Source organism: Nanorana parkeri, unplaced genomic scaffold, assembly GCF_000935625.1.
Source record: "Nanorana parkeri isolate BGI_ZX_2015 unplaced genomic scaffold, ASM93562v1 scaffold8, whole genome shotgun sequence".
Lineage (NCBI taxonomy): Eukaryota > Metazoa > Chordata > Amphibia > Anura > Dicroglossidae > Nanorana > Nanorana parkeri.
Genome location: NW_017306276.1, coordinates 3011326 through 3030622, shown reverse-complemented (window position 1 = coordinate 3030622; position 19297 = coordinate 3011326). Strand labels below are relative to the sequence as shown.

The 19297-nt window shown below is 45.5% G+C and overlaps 1 protein-coding gene across 2 annotated transcripts in view; it reads left to right on the top strand.

Moving 5' to 3' along the window:
- FRY (FRY microtubule binding protein) overlaps positions 1-19297 on the top strand; it is a 257245-nt gene that overhangs the window by 35343 nt on the left and 202605 nt on the right. The window contains exon 1 of one of the 2 annotated variants that reach the window (XM_018554234.1): positions 9264-9534. The exons of the other annotated variant lie outside the window; for it this stretch is intronic. Within the exon in view, the coding sequence (XP_018409736.1) occupies positions 9465-9534 (70 nt within the window). The 5' untranslated portion in view covers positions 9264-9464. Of the gene's footprint in view, positions 1-9263; positions 9535-19297 lie in introns of those variants that run through there. 2 annotated transcript variants of the gene reach the window in all.

Genomic DNA, 19297 nt, shown 5'->3' with positions numbered 1-19297 from the left:
AAAGCCCCATTATTGGCTATTCTAAGCCTGTTGGCCATAGTTCCAAAACAGTGCATTATGATTTGAAGAAATTCTCCCAGGTAAATCTGGAATTCACCTGGAAGAAACTACGAATCTCAAACCCGCAGGATTGCTAATGAGGAAACCAAACTTCAAGCCTACCAATTATGTGCTGACATTGCCAAAAGTGTACACTTTGTATTACAACACCCATCTTGTTACACTTGGTAACAAAGTCCCAAATAAACCAATACCACAGTTTTTTGTTGGGTATTCCAGTTATATGAAGTGATAGCATTATTTTTCTAAATAGACGTGGCACATTTGCTGATTATGCAATGCAGGTTCACAAAATGCATCACGGAAATATCAAGCTGTATCCAAAATAATGTGACAATAGCTCTTTTGTTTAGGCACCAGGCCAAACACAACACTCAGGGCAACTTCTTGCATTCTTTCAGTTTGCAGACAATGATTTAACTGCCACTTCACTCTGCTTTACAGAAACCCTGCCAGAGACACATGGAGGCTTCCATTGCTGACCTCTTGCTTCTGAAGTCTCTGACCTGGAACAAATATGCATAAAGAGTTCTGACGTTAAATGCTGAACCCCGGGAAAACATTTGATTGTAGATGCTGTAATAACTATGTAAGGCAACCCTAATGATATGAATACTGTGGGTGGGTGGCTGCTACATAGTATAAAAAATCACACTTTCCTTCAAGCCGACTCCTACACACAGCGTGGGATTTCCCAGTGCTGCATAGATGAGAGCAGTGGTTATTATTATACAGGATTTATACAGCGGCAGCCGTTCGCGCAGCGCTATACAATACTGTAGCGCTGTGAGAAAGATGGTTAGGAGGGCACTGCTCGAAAGGCAATTAAGTGCTCAGCTCACAACCTCACCCCTTCCTCTCCCTGCCTCCATTTACAACTTAGTCCCTTCCTCTCTCCTCCTCCATTCACAACCTCACCTCTTCCTCTCTCCTCCTCCATTTACGACCTTGCCCCTTCTTTCTGCTCCTCTATTCATGACCTGACCCCCACCTCTCTCCTCCTCCATTCACGACCTCACCCCTACCTCTTTCCTCCTCCATTCATGACCTGACCCTACCTCTCTCGTCCTCCATTCACAACCTCACCCCTTGCTCTCTCCTCCATTCACAACCTCACCCCTTCCTCTCTGCTCCATTCACGATCTCCCTCTTTTCTCTTTCTCTATTCACCACCCCACCTCTTCCTCTCTCCTTCTCCATTCACAACCTCACCCCTGCTTCTCTCCTCCTTCAGTCACAACCTCACCTCTCTCCTCCTCCAGTCACAACCTCACCCCTTCCTTCTCCATCTCCATTCACGACCTCACCCCTTCCCCTCTCCTCCTTTTATTCACAACCCCCTCCTCTCTCCTCCTTTATTCACAAAAAACCTTGTTTTTTTTGCACAGAATACAAGGCGCCCTGTGAATGGAGGGGGAGGGTAGAGAAGAGGTGGGTATGCGACGTGATCTCCCTTAGTCCATTCACAATTTTTTGGCAGTTTGATTACACCGTGCTTTATTAAAGGAGAACTATGAGATGAGTGCTTTTCACTCACCTCATAGTTCTAGCTGACCTGTGACAATGAGACTGTCACAGGTCGGCTCAGTAGATCGGGAGGTGAGCGAACACATACCGGTGTTCACTCACCTCTCGATCCTGTCACAGCTCTCTACCGTGACAGGGGAGGGGCTGTATCCCCCCCTCCCGCCTCCGATCCGCCAGCGCTGACTGGTGGAATGGACAGGGGAGGGGGCGGGTACAGCTGGCTCTGCCTCTAGATAGGCAGAGCCAGCTGTCAATCACGCAGCTGGGCGGATCCAGACATAATTGTCGGGATCCGCTTCAGCTGCGGTGTCTCAGTATACCGCGAGCTATAGCTCGCGGTATACTGAGCCTAGGGTGATGGGAGGATGCTAGTTTGTGTCCTCCCGTTACCCTGAGGAGAACTATAGGGAAAAGCCTTAACCCCATAGTTCTCCTTTAAGCTAAGTGTGATTCGGTTAGGATAACGGAATGGAGGAAAGAAACTATAGTTTACCAGCCGTAGGTGGTTCATCATATTTTGAGAAACCTTTTTAAATTGAAGAACAGATTTTTAGAAGAGTTTAGCCAGCTCTATAGCTATCTTAGCATTAATTCAATCCTTACCTTTCCCATGTAAGATCTGTGATGTCTCACAATATGCAGCACCAGTATATTAAAAAAAACAAAACCAATATTCAGAGTGCAACATTAAGCATGGTCACGTCAGAACACCTCCCCTCCTTCCCCCCCTACCTGAATCACAGACTTCTTCTCCCGGCAGGCTGGTGTTGATTTGTTTAAAATGGTGTGCCCATGTGTACCTCGCTCACACAGCAGTGTCATTCATTCACAGATCCTTTTGGCGTGTTGTGTCAATTTTAATTCCAGGCTGTAATGCTGTAAACTGGAAAAACACCAAGTGAGGTAAATACTTTTGCAAGGCACTGCACATACTTACATCGGGCCGAGCTGAACCACTTCACCTAGAATGCAGTCATCTGTTTAGGGAGGATATACCCTTTAAAATCCCGAGATGGTGATCTAGAATTTCAAGTGCTTCTCATCATATTTGTCCTCATCAAGTGACATAAAATTAACAAATCACAGCAATTCATTAAAACAACGTGAGCCATCCATCTAAAAACTGCTGATGCTGGTTGAATACATATTACTAATGCAGTCACATACATAAATGTGCACCGCACCCAACTGCATGCAGAGATAAAAAAAGAGAATGACCTCATTTGAAAACCATTATACTGTGTTCTTGTGTACTGGAAGATACAGACTCCCTCAGATGCTCTTCTCACCACAACTTCGCTAATCCTCCCATGAGTGACGACATGAACACAACATTTTAATGTTGACATACATCATGATTGTCAATCACAATAGATGAATCCGGGATTGTGAAACTTGCGTCATTTCAAGATGTCCTTCTGCTGAGTTCTGCCATGGTTGGGACGTGTAGGAATGTAGATTGACATCTCTGAGGCGGAATATGGGGACGGTTATTTTTTTAGCATTATTCCGAGCTCAAGACTTAGTCATGCTTTTTTAAAATCTAAGTCCACTGTTTTTATAACAGACACAAAGACCTTCCTTCTGAGTTATGCAGCCAAGTTATGCCAGGTATTCCTGTAACCATTTTCCTCAAAAACCTTCCTCTCAAACAAGTCAAAGCCACCCTCAGTCTGTCCATAGTTTAAATAAAAACCTATACCCATTTATTCTATGCCCATATGGCAGGGGTGGGCAACTCCGGCCCTCCGGCTGTGGAAATGCACCAAATTTTACTGCTGAGGTTTACTCTATCTGTGTGCATGGGCTCTTGCCATAAAGTATACACAGCCTAAGTGCACATTATGAGACACTTACTGTGCCCTTCTCCAGTACCGGCAGGTCTCCACTCGCTGTGACTGCTCTGTGCCCAGCTGCCGCCATGCTGCTGCTTTAAGGTATGGCGTCCTTCCTGGTCCGCTATTGATTATGTAACTTTTGCATATGCATACAGGAGTTACATTGTCCTGGCACCTGAGTCCCCGTTCACAATTTGACGTTGCATGAATGCACGCCAAAAGCGCATCATGCATGCACATTGGCACTCATTTATGAAACAAGTCCAAAACATGCGACGTGCTTGAGGTGCCATTGCTTGTTAATAGCACCCCAAAAGCATTGCAATAAATGGGCTGACAGCAGCAAAAATCCACACCCATTGCAAAGTGTGAACAGGGCCTGACTCTGTTTTAGCTTCCAAAGGCCAATTTACATCTGTGTCTTGAATTACCGCACTTGCGTTAATATGCATTATCAAACATCGGCTTGCGTTGTGTTAAGGCGGCCTATTCATTTTGAATGGGCTACCAACACACAAGAAGGGACCATAAAACGGTCATGCAACATTTTTGTCTGACAGTGCGCCACAACACACGGTAGTGTGTTACCATGTGTTGTGGTGTGCTGCAAAGCATGTGCATTGGAGCTGATCTGCCTTAGTGTGCTGGGGTGCCATTAAAAATGAATGGCCCCACAATTTGCTTATGTGTGTTGTGGCGATGTACATTGCAGAGGTGTGTAATAGCATATTTATTATCTGCACTCCATACAGTGTTGTGACCAATGTGGAAAGGTGGTGCTAGTAGTGACAGCAATGGATGGCACCACGCATTACCATAATATGAAGAGTCCCCAGCACCCGACTGAAGATCAAGCAAAAACACACCTTTATGAGAACAAACATTGTGAGGTTTCAGGGCCTCCCATGGTCACTATTGCTTTAAGGAAGGGACCCTGCTCTTAAACACACATTTGTTGAGTGCTGGTGACTTCCCTTCTCATATTACTACAAAGGTGTGTTTCAGCCTTTACAGTTCTAACAGATGCTGGGATTGAGAGTGGGGTATACACTGTAATGATACACTGCCTGGCCAAGAAAAAATCACCACCTGGATTTTGGGCAGTGTTGTGATCAGGTGTTGCTTCAGTTGGTCAGGTCTAGATTCAGCAATGTCCCCAAAAAATGAGGTCAGCTGCCTACCTGAATATACTGAATGATCAGGTTTTTCCATTAATGGATTTTTTCTTCCCTAAATTACACGGGCATATTCCAGGATGACAATGTCAGGAGTCATCGTGCTCAGATTGTGAAAGAGTGGTTCAGGGAGCATGAGACATCATTGTCACACATGGATTGGCCACCATAGAGTCCAGACCTTAACCCCATTGAGAATCTTTGGGATGTACTGGAGAAGACTTTACTCAGTGATCCGACTCTCCCATCATCACTACAAGATCTTTGGTGAAAAATGAATACAACTCCTGGCCAGAAAAAATGTGCCATTGCATAAGCTTATCGAAACAGTGCCACGGCAAATGTGTGCCATAATCAAAGTTAAAAGCTGTCCAATCAAATATTAGAGTGTGCGGCTTGTTTATTTGGCCAGGGGGTGTAGTCTATGATCTGTCACACTGTTCATATCATGTGAACAACACAACCCGACATCATGTGCCATTTATAATACAGGAAGCGCCATGTGCACTTGATTAACGTGGAATATTAGAACGTGGATTCCATTAGACAACTGGATATTGTCACCTCTGTGCCTGTGTGTGTGATGAGGTGTTTTTTTCATACACAGTAGGACTTGTGCCTGGGCACCTCCTTTCCTTGTTGTCACAAATGTTAGTAGCTGGGTGGAGCAGAGACATTAATTTCTAGGCAAGTGATTGACATATCCGTGCCAAGAATGAGAAATGGAATAACTGTTCTGATAATGGCGTGAGAGGTGGCTCACTTTTCAAAAAGTGGCATGAGAGCTCCTTTCGGGATGGGATTTTAAAGGGTATCTCTGGTCAAAAACTAAAACTAAATATGTATTTCTGTATTGAATTTCTATAAGTTCTACCCCGCTCCTAATAACAATATCCATGTAGAAGTTTGTAAACCTACTTATTGAAGATGCTCATAGGATATGCTTCCTCAATGCACTGACACAAGTTCACTCAGTCCTGTGAATATGCACTTCCTTGTGTCACCACTCTAACTAAGCCTGTTGTCTTAAAGGATTATTAAACCCTAGCGTATTTTTGCATGTATCTACTGCTAGCAAACAGTAGATATATGTAAAAACATTTTTTTTTAAAGTTAACAAAGGAGTTTAAACCCGTGTCTCTGCCGCGCGCTCCCGTTCGAAGATCTGAACATTCACAGGCAGCCACAAGGGATCATGGGGTGGTTGCATGCTCAGTTCAGATCTACAGCCGGGAGACGAGGAGAGATGCAAGGTAAGTCAATGGAGGCAGCGTGCACCCGCACCGACTCCGTGGGACAGGAAGTGCCAGGAAGTGTGAGGAGTCAGCGATGGATCGGAGACCAGCACCAGCGCTAGAGGGACTCCTGAAAACTACTGGAAAGAAGATGATGATCGGATAAGGAGGCATCATTTAAGGTAAGTCCTTAAATTAGCATTGGGGGAAAGGGGGGTGGAAAAAAATATGTGCCTTTTAATGTCACTTTAACTACAACTCAACATCTGAACACTGTAACATTATCATTGCTTGCTGATAGCAGTGCATGATGGGATATGTAGTCTTGAGAAATCAAGATTACATCATATCCAGCAGCAGGGAAAGAGATGCAAAGCACACTGGGAATCCAGCACGTTGTTGAACATGATGAGCAGTTATAAGGCAGCACTCACTACATAAAAGAGATTTTAGTATGTATTCCTATTACAATGCTGATGTAATAACAGGATAGTATATGTTGGGACTTCAGTACTCCTATAAATAATGGTGCTCTACACTGGGGGCCTTTTTCATTTTATGGAAATTAAATTCAAGAGTGGTTTGATGTGAAAAGTGACCAGTGACCTACTTATATGGCATAGAAGTTGCTACTGTGATGAGATCCCCAGGAAAGGTGAAGCTGTGCTGCAAGGCCTCACCACCTACATTGTCCTTTTCCAATTGCTAGCAATGCTTTCATCTTCTCTGCTCCTTTAAGAGTCTTCACTATAAAGATTCCCTTCACATGGGCACCCGAATCTGATGCCAAAATGCTGCAAGGGAGGCTGTGGTGGCTTTTAGGGTGTTGTTTTCCCATCGGTGACAATATATCTGTGAATAACAATTATATACAGCACTATCAATGTCTATATTTTATAATTCCCCTTTCAATTAGACTGAAGGTGCCGCAATCTTCATTCACATGGATGCAGAAAGCTGGTTATTTAGGCAATACATCATGGATTCTCTATCAGTACAATGTTATGCTACTGCAGTCTCCAAGAACAGACAGGAAATATTTGATATTGGGGGGAAATATATCAGAACTGGAGCAGGCAGAATCTGGAGCAGCTACCCATGGCAAACAGCTTCTTTCTGAAGAAACTGAAGGGAGAAGCTGATCGGTTAACATGGGCAACTGCTCCAGATTCTGCCTGCTCAAGTTTTGATACATCCCCCGCATTGTGTTTTATACCGTAGTCTGCCTCTCTTTAGCCTAAATCACTGAAAAAACAAACAAACATGGTGGAGAATCAATAAAGCTTTTGCAGTACTTTTCTCATTTTAGGGCTGTCTTTGGAAGTCCTGCGCTATGTCCATAAGTGCCGTGCGACAGTTCAGATGATCTTAGCGACGCATGCGCCAAATTCAGGTAGTTCTTATTAGTGACAATTTTACATTATGTTGCATTGGCTACATGAAATTCACCCCAAAAATACCGCCATTTTGTAGATAACTGGCGGTAAATAAGACCTAATTAATCTTGGCGTGATTTGGTTATTCAGTGTCATTGGTTGGTAGGCCGGTGGCAACCAGGCTGCCTACGTCCTAGCCATCAATTCCACTGTGCAGCTAGGCCGTCTGTGTCCTAGCAACCAATGATGTTATGCAACCGGCCCAACTGCGTCCTAGCAACCCATGACACTGCGTGGCAAGGCCAGGAGCATCCTAGAAACCAAAGGAGCTGTGTGGTTGAGTGACACTGGTTGCTAGGATACTGGCAGCCTAGCAACACAGCATCAATGATGGCTAGGACCCAGACGGGTGCCAGCCTGCCTCTTAGCAAAGATGCAGCAAAATCGGCACAATCTGGGAAATCTGGCGCATCTTTGCAACACAGTCATGTACATACTTCTGACATACAGGTGAACCTGTCGCACTTGCTGACATTTGTTGTACTGTGGTGCCAACACTCTTCTACAGAGGGCCTGCACCACTTTTTATGAATGTCAGGGATGGTGTCTGACTTCTGCCTGTGGCCAAATAAAAAGAGCCAAACCAAACTTTAGGGCCCGGTCACACCATAGCATTGGACGCACGCTATCACATAGTGCACCTAGCTTGCATTACCATTCGTTGCTTTGTCAGTCATTTGCATGCAACCCCAAAGCACGCTATGGCAGAGTACACCTTGCATGTGTTGCAGTACACTAAGTACGTTGCGTTTCCATTCATTTGAATGGCACCCAATTTGGCATTGTGGTAAAAAAAAGTGCATGCACCACTTCTTTTCTTCTTCACTGCACCACAACGCACAGTAAAGCGTTACCCAGGGCTGTCCTGATAGTGAGGCTGTTGCCTCATGCAGTATCTCCTTGGGCTAAATGGGAGGGGGGGTGCAGGCAGAGCGGCCATGCCAAAAGCGGCCAAAATGTTTGCAGTGTGCCTGCCTGCCCCTTTTCCGACCAGAGCGTCCCAGGTTGCTAAGTGCCGGGAGGGGAGACGTGCCCAGCTCCTGGCAACCAGTGACCTTGGTGAACTTGGCGGGACACTGGCCTCCACCAATGCTTCAGATGCCGAGATGGCTAGGGACACCCCTGGCGGGACCAGGCATTGTGACGCTGGCCGGGAGGTGCGTTGGGTTGCCATTCAAATGAACCGCAACACATGCAAGGTGCGATTAACGCAATGCTGTAATGTGCATGGGCCCTAAAGGAGATTGTATGGTCATACTGCAACGTGTATGGTGAGCTTGGAGGGCCAATCATCTCAGGTTATTTATTATGCTGATTTCTTTGATTGAGTTTGTAAAACATTCTACAACAATAAGAGGGGATAAAAGGCAGACATCGGCTCTCTGGCATTGAGTATGCCATACAGATCGTTATTAGTTCCGTAGACGTGCAGTGAGCCCGGAAGGGTCACCGTTCATCACTATAAATCAGGTGTCCGTCATCCTCATCCTCCTCACCTTCATCCTTATGCTGATCAGAGGCCGGCAATGTGAAGTGTTTACAGTATGTGGCAAATGAGAGGAGAAAGGCGAGCTCTTCCCGTTCTGCGTCTGTGCTGAGTGATGTCTGGACGTCACTGGCAGCACATCGGAGGGCGCAGCTTCGTCTTACCGCAGCATGATGTAGCTGGATAGGAGGCTAATCACATCTACTCTATGGGAGGCTGATCACATCAATCGGAGGCTCATCACATCTACTCTATAGGAGGCTGATCACATCTACTCTATAGGAAGCTGATCACGTCTACTCCATTGGAAGCTGGTCACATCTACTCTATAGGAGTCTGATCACATCTGATCGATGGGAGGCTGATCACATCTGATTAATAAGAGGCTGATCACATGTACTCTATAGAAGGCTGATGACATCTCTCTATGGCCGCAGCAGCCGGGCGCCCTGGATGAGCTCCATCCTGCATCGAACACCCGGGGAACGAGCCGAGCCGTGCCCTGCCATGCTCCGAGCAGCCATTGACAGTCTGCAGTGAAGGAGAAGCGATCTGACCGGGGTGAAGGAGGAGGAGGAGGAGGACGAGCATCTCATGTCTTTTTAATGAGGAATACCTAGCAGGAAGGAGAGGAAGAGATCCGCAGACTTCATTTCCTCTGCTGACCTCTAGGCTGGTGCACCGTGCCTCCACCTGCCCGGGAAGACATGGCCAGCCAGCAGGACTCGGGCTTCTTTGAGATCAGCATCAAATATCTGCTGAAATCCTGGAGCAATAGTGAGTAGAGTGCCACCCTTTCCCCCCTGTGCCCTCTCTGCTGGGTCAGGCTGCCTATGGCGTGTGCCCACTGACTGCTGATGGTGGTCCAGGCCTTGCCTCTGGGATGGTTTGCAGCTTGGGATGTGCAAGGTGTGGGATCAGGAAGGGTACAGTTGTTAGATCAGTGCTGTTGGAGAATGTTTGTTGGTTGCACCTTACCCAATGCCAAGGTATAGGCATCAGGCTGCTTGCTGCATGTCAGGGTATGGGTACCTGCTGCATGTCAGGGTATGGGTACCTGCTGCATGCCAGGGTATGGGTACCTGCTGCATGTCAGGGTATGGGTACCTGCTGCATGTCAGGGTATGAGTACCTGCTGCATGTCAGGGTATGAGTACCTGCTGCTTGCTCCATGTCAGGGTATGAGTACTTGCTGCATGTCAGGGTATGTGTACCTGCTGCTTGCTCCATGTCAGGGTATGTGTACCTGCTGCTTGCTCTATGTCAGGGTATGTGTACCTACTGCTTGGGCATTCCAGGGTATGGATACCGGCTGCTTGCTGCATGCAAGGGTATGGATACCGGCTGCTTGCTGCATGCCAGGGTATGGATACCGGCTGCTTGCTTCATGCCAGGGTATGAGCACTGGCTGCTTGTTCCATGCCAGGGTATGAGCACTGGCTGCTTGTTCCATGCCAGGGTATGAGCACTGGCTGCTTGTTCCGTGCCAGGGTATGAGCACTGGCTGCTTGTTCCGTGCCAGGGTATGAGCACTGGCTGCTTGTTCCGTGCCAGGGTATGAGCACTGGCTGCTTGTTCCGTGCCAGGGTATGAGCACTGGCTGCTTGTACCATGCCAGGGTATGAGCACTGGCTGCTTGTTCCGTGCCAGGGTATGATCACTGGCTGCTTGTTCCATGGCAGGGTATGAGCACTGGCTGCTTGTTCCATGCCCGGGTATGAGCACTGGCTGGGTATGAGCACTGGCTGCTTGTTCCATGCCAGGGTATGAGCACTGGCTGCTTGTTCCATGCCAGGGTATGAGCACTGGCTGCTTGTTCCGTGCCAGGGTATGATCACTGGCTGCTTGTTCCATGGCAGGGTATGAGCACTGGCTGCTTGTTCCATGCCCGGGTATGAGCACTGGCTGCTTGTTCCATGCCAGGGTATGAGCACTGGCTGCTTGTTCCTTGGCCTTGCAGCTGGTTGTAATCACAATAGGCTTGTTTAAAGTTGAGATGTGCCAGGTGCTGTATCTGAGAGCAGCCAATCAGATCTCACTACTGGAAAACAATTACGGTACCACACTTTGCACCGTGATTATTATTTTTTCCCCCTTCCTTCCTTTACAAACTTGCATAGCTGCATTTAGGGTCTGTTTACACCAGCAAGCTGCAGCAAGCGCACGGCAGCTGGTGTGCACTAGCAGAAATAGTGCTGATGCGCCAGTCAGGGCACTGTTTACCTTTTTGCTAGGAGTGACATTACGTTCAGTTCTAACAGCCACTGTGCAGTGTGATGCAGTTGTACGTCACCGCACCGTGCTGCACAGAGAAAAGTACTGCATACATGCAGTGGTGTGCACTGGGCTGATTGTAAACAAGGACATTTGCCTTGTGTTTCCATTGGGACTGAGCTGGAAAAGGCTCCCAGTGCATCTTGGGTGAACAAGCCCTAAGATGACGTGACTATAAATTATATTGTATATGGTGGGTTTAGCACTTTATGGCTCATTATTTGTGATTTCTGTGAGGCTGCATTAAAACCGATGCATGCAAACCTCAATGTGTGGTATATGTGCGGCATATGTTCACTGCCATTCATTTTGCATGCCAACACATACATACAATATAAAAACAAAAACAAAACATCTGTCCTTTAGTACACAACAATGCTGGGGAATGTTCAGATTTGACTTGATGAGGGAATTCTAGATCCATGGCATTCTATAGATTATTATAGATCACACTGTACAGGTATGTCATGACAACCAGCCATATCCCAACATTTGTTCTCATTGGGCTCCAATAATATTTTAGAAGTCTGGAGAGGAATAATGGAACGGGATAATATACAGTATTTGCATAGCTGATTATTTCACTACCATGGTTCACAATAGAATTTGGGAAGTTCAAGTAAGACCTTAAATAAAAAAGGTGCACACAAAGGGGTGCGGTACAGCAACTCAGCACTTATAAAGCAGCTCGTAATTTTAATTGCGTATATTCACTGGTGGCAGTAGAGGTTGTGTTACAGTTAGGTTGCCAGATGACGGCCAATAAAGCCTCCTCTGATTCATGTGGATATGGAATGCTGTTGGATTCATTTAAAAGATCGAAGTACCGTAACCCTTAGCAACCAGTGAGAACCCTGCTATCTGATTGGCTGTTTTGGGAAACTGATCTTTTCACGTGATTATTAGCCCTTAATATTGCCTTATGCTCATGCATGTGGGCGGCTGAGCCTGTAAAATGCAAATGTCCTCAGCTAGAAAGCCTCAGGTGCTGTATACAGCCTCTCATAGAAGTCAATGGCTGTACGCTGGTATACACCGGAATTGTGTAACACCCAAAGGTGGACAGTCTGTGTACCCAAGTCTGTGTACCCAAGTCTGGCATATACCAGCGAAGAACCATGGACTGCTGGAATTGACATTGCTGTACATGTTCAGCCACCCATATGCATGAGCCCTTCAAGTGTCACTAAACTCAGGAGTCACATCATTAAAGAACCTTACCTATTAACATAAATGTATCTTATTTGTGTATCACTCGGCTGTAGATCCTCAAATCATCTCTGAATTGGTGCTGACACTGTCCTTCCTTCTGGAAGGGTGGCTACATTTGTTCCCCATGGGCCTTGTGTGTGTTGTAAAGTAGTCACCGCTCCAAGCTTGATCCTGTGATGGACTACAATCTCATGGTTAGATTATTAATTTGTATTGAGATCGTAGTCCACCACGGAAGTGAGCTTGGAGCGGTGGCTTCTGACTACATACACAACACCAGAAATGTGTCCTGGCTGGATCTTGTAGGTTCTCACACTTGGCGTCTTTTCAATCATCTCTACATTGGGCTTTGTCATTCAATCAGCACATCAATGGAAAGGCTTCCCAATGACTGTACAATATCTTTCACAGTGTAAACATACAGACCCCGTCAATGGCAAGTCCCCGCTCCTGACACACTAGCTTTGACATAAGTCATTAACATCAGCTTTTATGTAAGCCCTTCTTCACGCGCGTCTGCATGTGTTACACACGTTGAGGTGTCATACGTTTAGCTAGCCCATTCATTTCAGTGGGCCGGACATCACTCAACATTTGTGCCAAAGAGGTGTGTGCATTTTGTTTTCTTTTTTTAAAATGCACTACCTTAAAACACAGTGAGGGGAATTTATCAAAACTGGAGCAGACAGAATCTGGAGCAGTTGCCCATGGCAACCAATCAGCATCTCTCTTCAGTTTGTTCAGTTAAGATTTGAAAATGAGACAGAGAAGCTGATTGGTTGCCATGCACAGCTGCTCCAGATTTTGTCTGCTCCAGTTTTGATAACTTCCCCTCATGGTACTTTTGTACCACACATTTTGCTGCACAAAGATTTGCGTGCGTGGGCAGGCGTGTTTGGGGTTCCATTAAGAATGAAGGTCCCCTGTTCTTTTTGAGAAAATCTCCTCTCACACCATATCTGACTCTCCGCCATGATATGATTTATTTGTGCTAGGGATGCACCGATTCTGTTTTTTTTTTAGTATCGAGTACGAGCACTGATAATTTTTTTTGGTCATGATGTGCCAGCCGGGTTCCTGATTGGTCAGGAAGCCAGGCTGCCTAGCAACAAGTGAAGCCAGCTTCCCAGCCAATCATGAAGCCGGGAGGCAGGTCATGATGTGCCGCCCAGCTTCTTGATTGGTCAGGACGCAAAGCTGCCTAGCAACAAGTGATGCCGGCTTCCTAGCCAATCGGGAGGCGAGTCATGACTGACTTGCAACAAGTTAAGCCGGGTTCCTGATTGGCCGGGAAGCCGGCTGTATGTTCCCTCGTGGCACTGCCGGTCAGAAGGAATCTCCCTCTGACTGGACGTTCCGGTATCGGGGGTAAGTATCGGAGCTTTTGGGTGAGTACTCGGTATCGGCACCAGTACCAGTATCGGCGCACCCCTAATTTGTGCCTTATGCTGTATACATTTGTGTATTGCTTAAAACATATAAGTAAGCGCTCTCTTGCTATGAACCCCATTGGTTACATGATGTTGCCATGAGCCACTTGTGTTGTCATGCCACAGATATATTTGTGCCTTGACCCCTGTTGTTGTTGTTGTTAGGGAATTGTTCTTTTGTTTTACCGTTGTTATTCATGCAAACGCCATAAAAATGAATGAATGGCACCGCAGCGCGTCGTTTCTTGTGCTATGTGAATGTTTGCGTCCATTCCCCCGGTGCACAGGTGTGAATGGGGGGCTTCGTGTTCCAGAGAAGGTGGAATTCAATACACCGCTTTCCTCAATGTATCTCCTCGTCTCCAAGCTTTGTCAGCGCTGATTTTGTTCTTCTTCATTTTTTATTCCATTGCTTTAGTTTCATGCACTATAGTTCTGTTTGGACTGGGGTGCTGCGTGAGCCCACATGCTGGTGGTGTTGACATTTTTCTGCCCCTCCGCTATATACGTGGTGAGAAAATAGATCTGAGAATTGAAACTGGTTTTATATTGTTTTTACCTTTCCAGCTGTATTTGTGTTTTCTTTCAATGCGTCACATGGTTTTATGTAAAGAAGAACTCCGGGCAGAACTTTGATTTACCCTTGTTGTGGGGCTGCCCCCTGCACTGCTCGTTTTGGTCTAGGGAAGAAACTAAAAAAGAAACACCCCATCCTCGATCCTGCAGCAGTGATCACTCACCTCTCTACCCCTCCGCTCCGGCTGTGGCATGTCCCTCAACACCTTCACATCCAATAGACCTGTGTTAGATGTGGTGACATCACGGGTCCTTAGACTGCCAGAGCTCGGAGAAGAAGAGGCTGTCTAGCAGCCAGGTGGGACCGATCATTGAGTGAGTATTCTTTATTTTTGTCCCTGAACCAAAATGAGCAGTTAACATTTGCCGTGTGGGGGTAGCCCCACTTCAAGGGTTAATTTTTTTAAAATCCCAGAGTTCCACTTTAAGATGGAAACATTCCAATTACAGAGTATGTGGAGCACCATTGTAGTGGAAGCTGTAGAATTCTGACAGACATATGTATATATTTTACCATTAGAACTGAATGGGTTTGGGGGGGATGAATGGGTTTGGGGGTTGGTCATGTTACACCCTGAATAAGGATGAAGCAGGAATCCTAATCCAAAAAGAAAACTTACCCTTCAAACCTGCTAAGATCTGTTAACAAGCTTAGCTAACTGAAAATGGCGGCAGGGTTCAGGGCCGCAATTAAAAATAAAATAAGTAAACAAAAAAGTATTCCATTATGTAACTATTCCATTTTAAACAGTGTTGGGGAGGGGAGATGGTTGTAGTGGGTTAGAATGAAGGATTTCTTTAAAGGAGAACTATGGGGTCAGGGCTTTTCCTCATAGTTCTCCTAAGGGTCACGGGAGGACACAAACTAGCGTTCTCCCGTGACCCAGAGCTCAGTATACCGGGAGTTACAGCTCGCGGTAAACTCAGGTGCCTCAGCCGGGACGGATCCCGACAATACTGTCTGTATCCACCCAGCTGCAGGATTGAAAGCTGGCTCTGCCTATCCAGAGGCAGAGCCAGCTGTGCCCGCCCCCTCCCCCGTCCGTTTTGCCAGTCAGCGCTGGAGGATCGGACAGGGGGGGGGGATCCCTGCAGGGAGCCGTGAGTGACAGTCTCGGCTCTCTGCAGGGATAGATCGAGAAGTGAGCGAGCGACGCTATGTGTTCGCTCACTTCCCGATCTACTCAGCCAACCTGTGACGGTTTCATTGTGACAGGTCGGCTCAGATTATGGGCTGAGTAAAATTCAATCGCCTCATAGTTCTCCTTTAAGGCAGCTTAGTTCTGGTATGTGCAAAGCTTGACCTGTCTTACTACAGCAGGGTGGAAGAATATTTCGATACAGGCAACATATGTTTATTCTGTATCTTCTTAATTCCATAAATTCCATAAATATTATGTAGTTGAAATTGTTTCCTGCTTGCTTGTAGCCTTGGAGGACTTGGTTGTAGAAGTTCAGTATTTGTCTATACGTTGTGCTAAGATGGTTATCATGATTTATAACCTGATCGAGGGATAGCATAGGGGCAGATTTATATAGCAGTGAGTGCGACATTCGCTGCAAGCGGATCACTGTACGGATACACCTGCAGTGAATGATTGGTGAATGTCACATTCGTTGCTTTAAAATATGCCCCTGGCTTGCCTCTATTATTGTTTCCTGCTCTTACTTGTCTTGTCGCTTTCCATGAGATCCCACTCACTGCCTTTAATGTGTTTATTAACATCTTAATATTGGGGGCTGATGGGTGAGTGTTGTCTACATGCCTTGGGATACCAGGGTTCTACCTGCTGCAAACTTGATTTCTTCCTTACCATGTACTGTCGATTCTGGAATGTTTCATTTAAACAAAGAAATGCCCCTAAAGGTGCCCATACACTGGTCGGATTTTGGGTGGTTTTTAATGTACCGGATGAAATTCGCACAGTGTGTGGGGCTGTCGGCTCCCTTTCAGCCGGAATTCCTCGATCAGCTGATCCAAGGAGCTGGCTGGAAAACCTTCGTACGATCACATGCTGGCAGCCAATGAGCTGCCAGCTCTGATCGGGTATTCTGACAGGTGGCGGCGACACCTTTTAGAATACAATGTAAACAGGGGCATTCCTCGATCGATACGCTGTTTGTGTTGATGGAGGAATCTGGTCAATTTTTTTTGTTCAGCCTTAGTCCTTAGTCCAAGACCACCATTAACCACTTCTGGCCCGGCCGTAGTAAAAAAACGGCCGGCCCGGAACTCTCTAGATCTGAGCGGGCGTCTTTAGACGTCCGCTCAGACACGCCCCCTCGCTTTTAAAGTGTCGCCTATGGCCAATTTTGGGTATGGTAGTTTTCTGCGATTTCGTGGGTGCGCGCAATTTTAAAGCTTGACATGTTTGGTGTCTATTTACCCGACGTGACCCCGACTTTTATATTTTACCAAAAAACTGGGTAATAATAAATGTTTCCTAACATAATGTAAAAAAATACTTTTTTTTTTCCAAAATTTTCTGTAATTTTTCCTAATTATAGTAAAAAATAAAAACCCCAGTAGTGTTTAAATACCACCAAAAGAAAGCTCCATCTGCCCCAAAAAAATGGTATAAAATTAATTTCAGTACAGCGTTGCATGACGGAATAAACGTCAGTCAAAGTACCGCAGAGCTGAATACTGAAAAATGGCCTGGCCAGGAAGGGGGGTCTAAACACCTGGTCTTGAAGTGGTTAAGGGATCTGTTCTTTAACAAAGCAATTATTAGAAAACACTTATCTCACCTGAATGACAGTTATTTTTGGGAAATGTTCACATGTTTGGAGACGCCTTCTTGTCCTTGGCCCAGCCTGGTTTGGGGAATGTTGATCAAATGGGATTGGCTTTCATCTGAAACAGACCAGTGCCTGCAGCGCTCCCTTCTGCATAGAGTCAAACAAGCAAGTTTCCTCTAAGCTGGTCATACACTAGTTGTTTTTTTCTTGTTCAGCCCTTGATTGCCAATGGGGGGGGATCTTCCCTGCCCAGCTATTGTATTCTCATATATACAGTCTAATGAGAGCGCCAAACAAGAGCGTATGAGAGTCCAAAAACATTTATGGAATAGGTTAATAAACAACAAATAGAAGAGCCACATGCGTTTTAGGGGGTCAAAGACCCCACCCCCCTTTTTGCTGATTCAGGAATGGCATTAATCAGTAGTCTAGTTGGAAGCACCAGATAATGAGCTTAATGTTATAGACTATGTGGAGGAAAGACAGAACCACAGTGTTGTCTGTGTGGCTGCATGGAAAATGTGCTATGGGAGGTCCCCCAACAATGGTGTATAGCCAGCTTTAGATTTTTGTAGAAAGCACTTTTGATGATAAGGTTGTATGGCGGCAGGGTTGTGGTTGCAAGCCCTGACTTCTGTCTTGTGTCTGTAGGCCTTTTCTGTTTAACTGTTTACTGAAAGGTGCCACATTCCGTAGGTACCTGTGTACATGTAAAGCTCTAGTAATCAGTGTCCTGTCTGTTCTTTGTCTTTAGTGTTTGTTTCTACAATGGTCACATTCTCTTTGTTTGTCTTGTCTCAGCTTTGAAAGCACACTTGCTCCATGAAAGAAGTCATGGCAATTGTCCACGCGGCATGCATCTTTCACACCGTTATTTGGTATTTAAATACCTGGCTTTGCCATTTTATTGTACGGCTGGGGCTCCTCCCTCAACTCTGCAGATTGAGATGGTTGGCACCCGAGATTTTCTGCAGGAGAAGATTCTTCATTCTTGCATGACATTTCATCCTTCGCTAGCCCTATGGCCAACCATGAGAGTTGCCATGTAAAAGGTTTAAATATTGTTAACTGATGACTTTTACAATGGGCCTGGCTCACCCTGAAAACCCACAAATGGGAGTTTTGTTTGTGGAGGAATAAAGAGTTTGTAGCTACAGAGAAACACTGACCCCAGCCATATTTACTTTTCTGGTAATATGGACCTAGATGAGCCTCTGTACTCCATTGCTGTACTGAGTAGCAGCAGGGAGTGCAACACTTCATTGCAATGTAAGTGCTCTATAAGTGCTTAGTAACAAATTTTCAGGCACTCGGTCCTAAGAGCTAATAAAGTCAGTCAGACTGGAACTGTATCTTCCCTTTGAGAGCCCGTTCACACATACCGCGGTCACCTGCACTGGTTCAACGCAGGTCACCTCAGAGGAAAATAGAAAAGCAAAAACACATAACTTTTCCCCAAAAGGGGATCCCACCATTATTTCAAAGTTTAAACACAAAAATGTTTCTTAGTAGAAAATATATTTATTTGTAAACATTTAAAATGCACACATATCAAAAACGGTATCAAAAACACACAAACATCTACATGACCGCAATTCGGCTAGTAATTGAAAAAGTGCGTGTGGACAGAAAATGAGTAAAGGGCCTCAATCTATGTGGGTATGAAGATTTTGACGTTATATTTTGTCAAAGTGGTTTAGCCATCCAGTATAGCGAAATTTGCTGGTGAGTGTAGTAGGTTCAGCAGACACAGATCCTTATCTCGGCCTCCCTGTATGCTGTAGGGGCAGGCCTTTACTGAACAGTTGCTTTGATTCGTTTGATGGCTGTTCCTGAATACATCAATGATTAAACAGATGATTTTTCTCCAGCCTTGAGTTTTAGAATGTCTCCAGTAAGTTATATCATATCTCATGTAGCTGTAGATTGAAGCAGACAAGCCCGGGCGACCTCAGCCGAAGCGGTCACATACAAACACCTAGCCCACGCCTATTTTTTTTTATTTTTTTTTCCGCTTTTTCATCATACACATGCATGGTAATTCTTCATTTTTTTTGAGAGACTGACATCTCCCTCCAACCTCTTGAGAGTTTGAATTATAAGGATACTCTCCTGATACAAAATATAACGTCAAAATCTTCATACCCACATAGATTGAGGCCCTTTACTCATTTTCTGTCCACACGCACTTTTTCAATTACTAGCCGAATTGCGTTCATATAGATGTTTGTGTGTTTTTAATACAGTTTTTGATATGTGTGCATTTTAAATATTTACAAATAAATATATTTTCTATTAAGAAATAT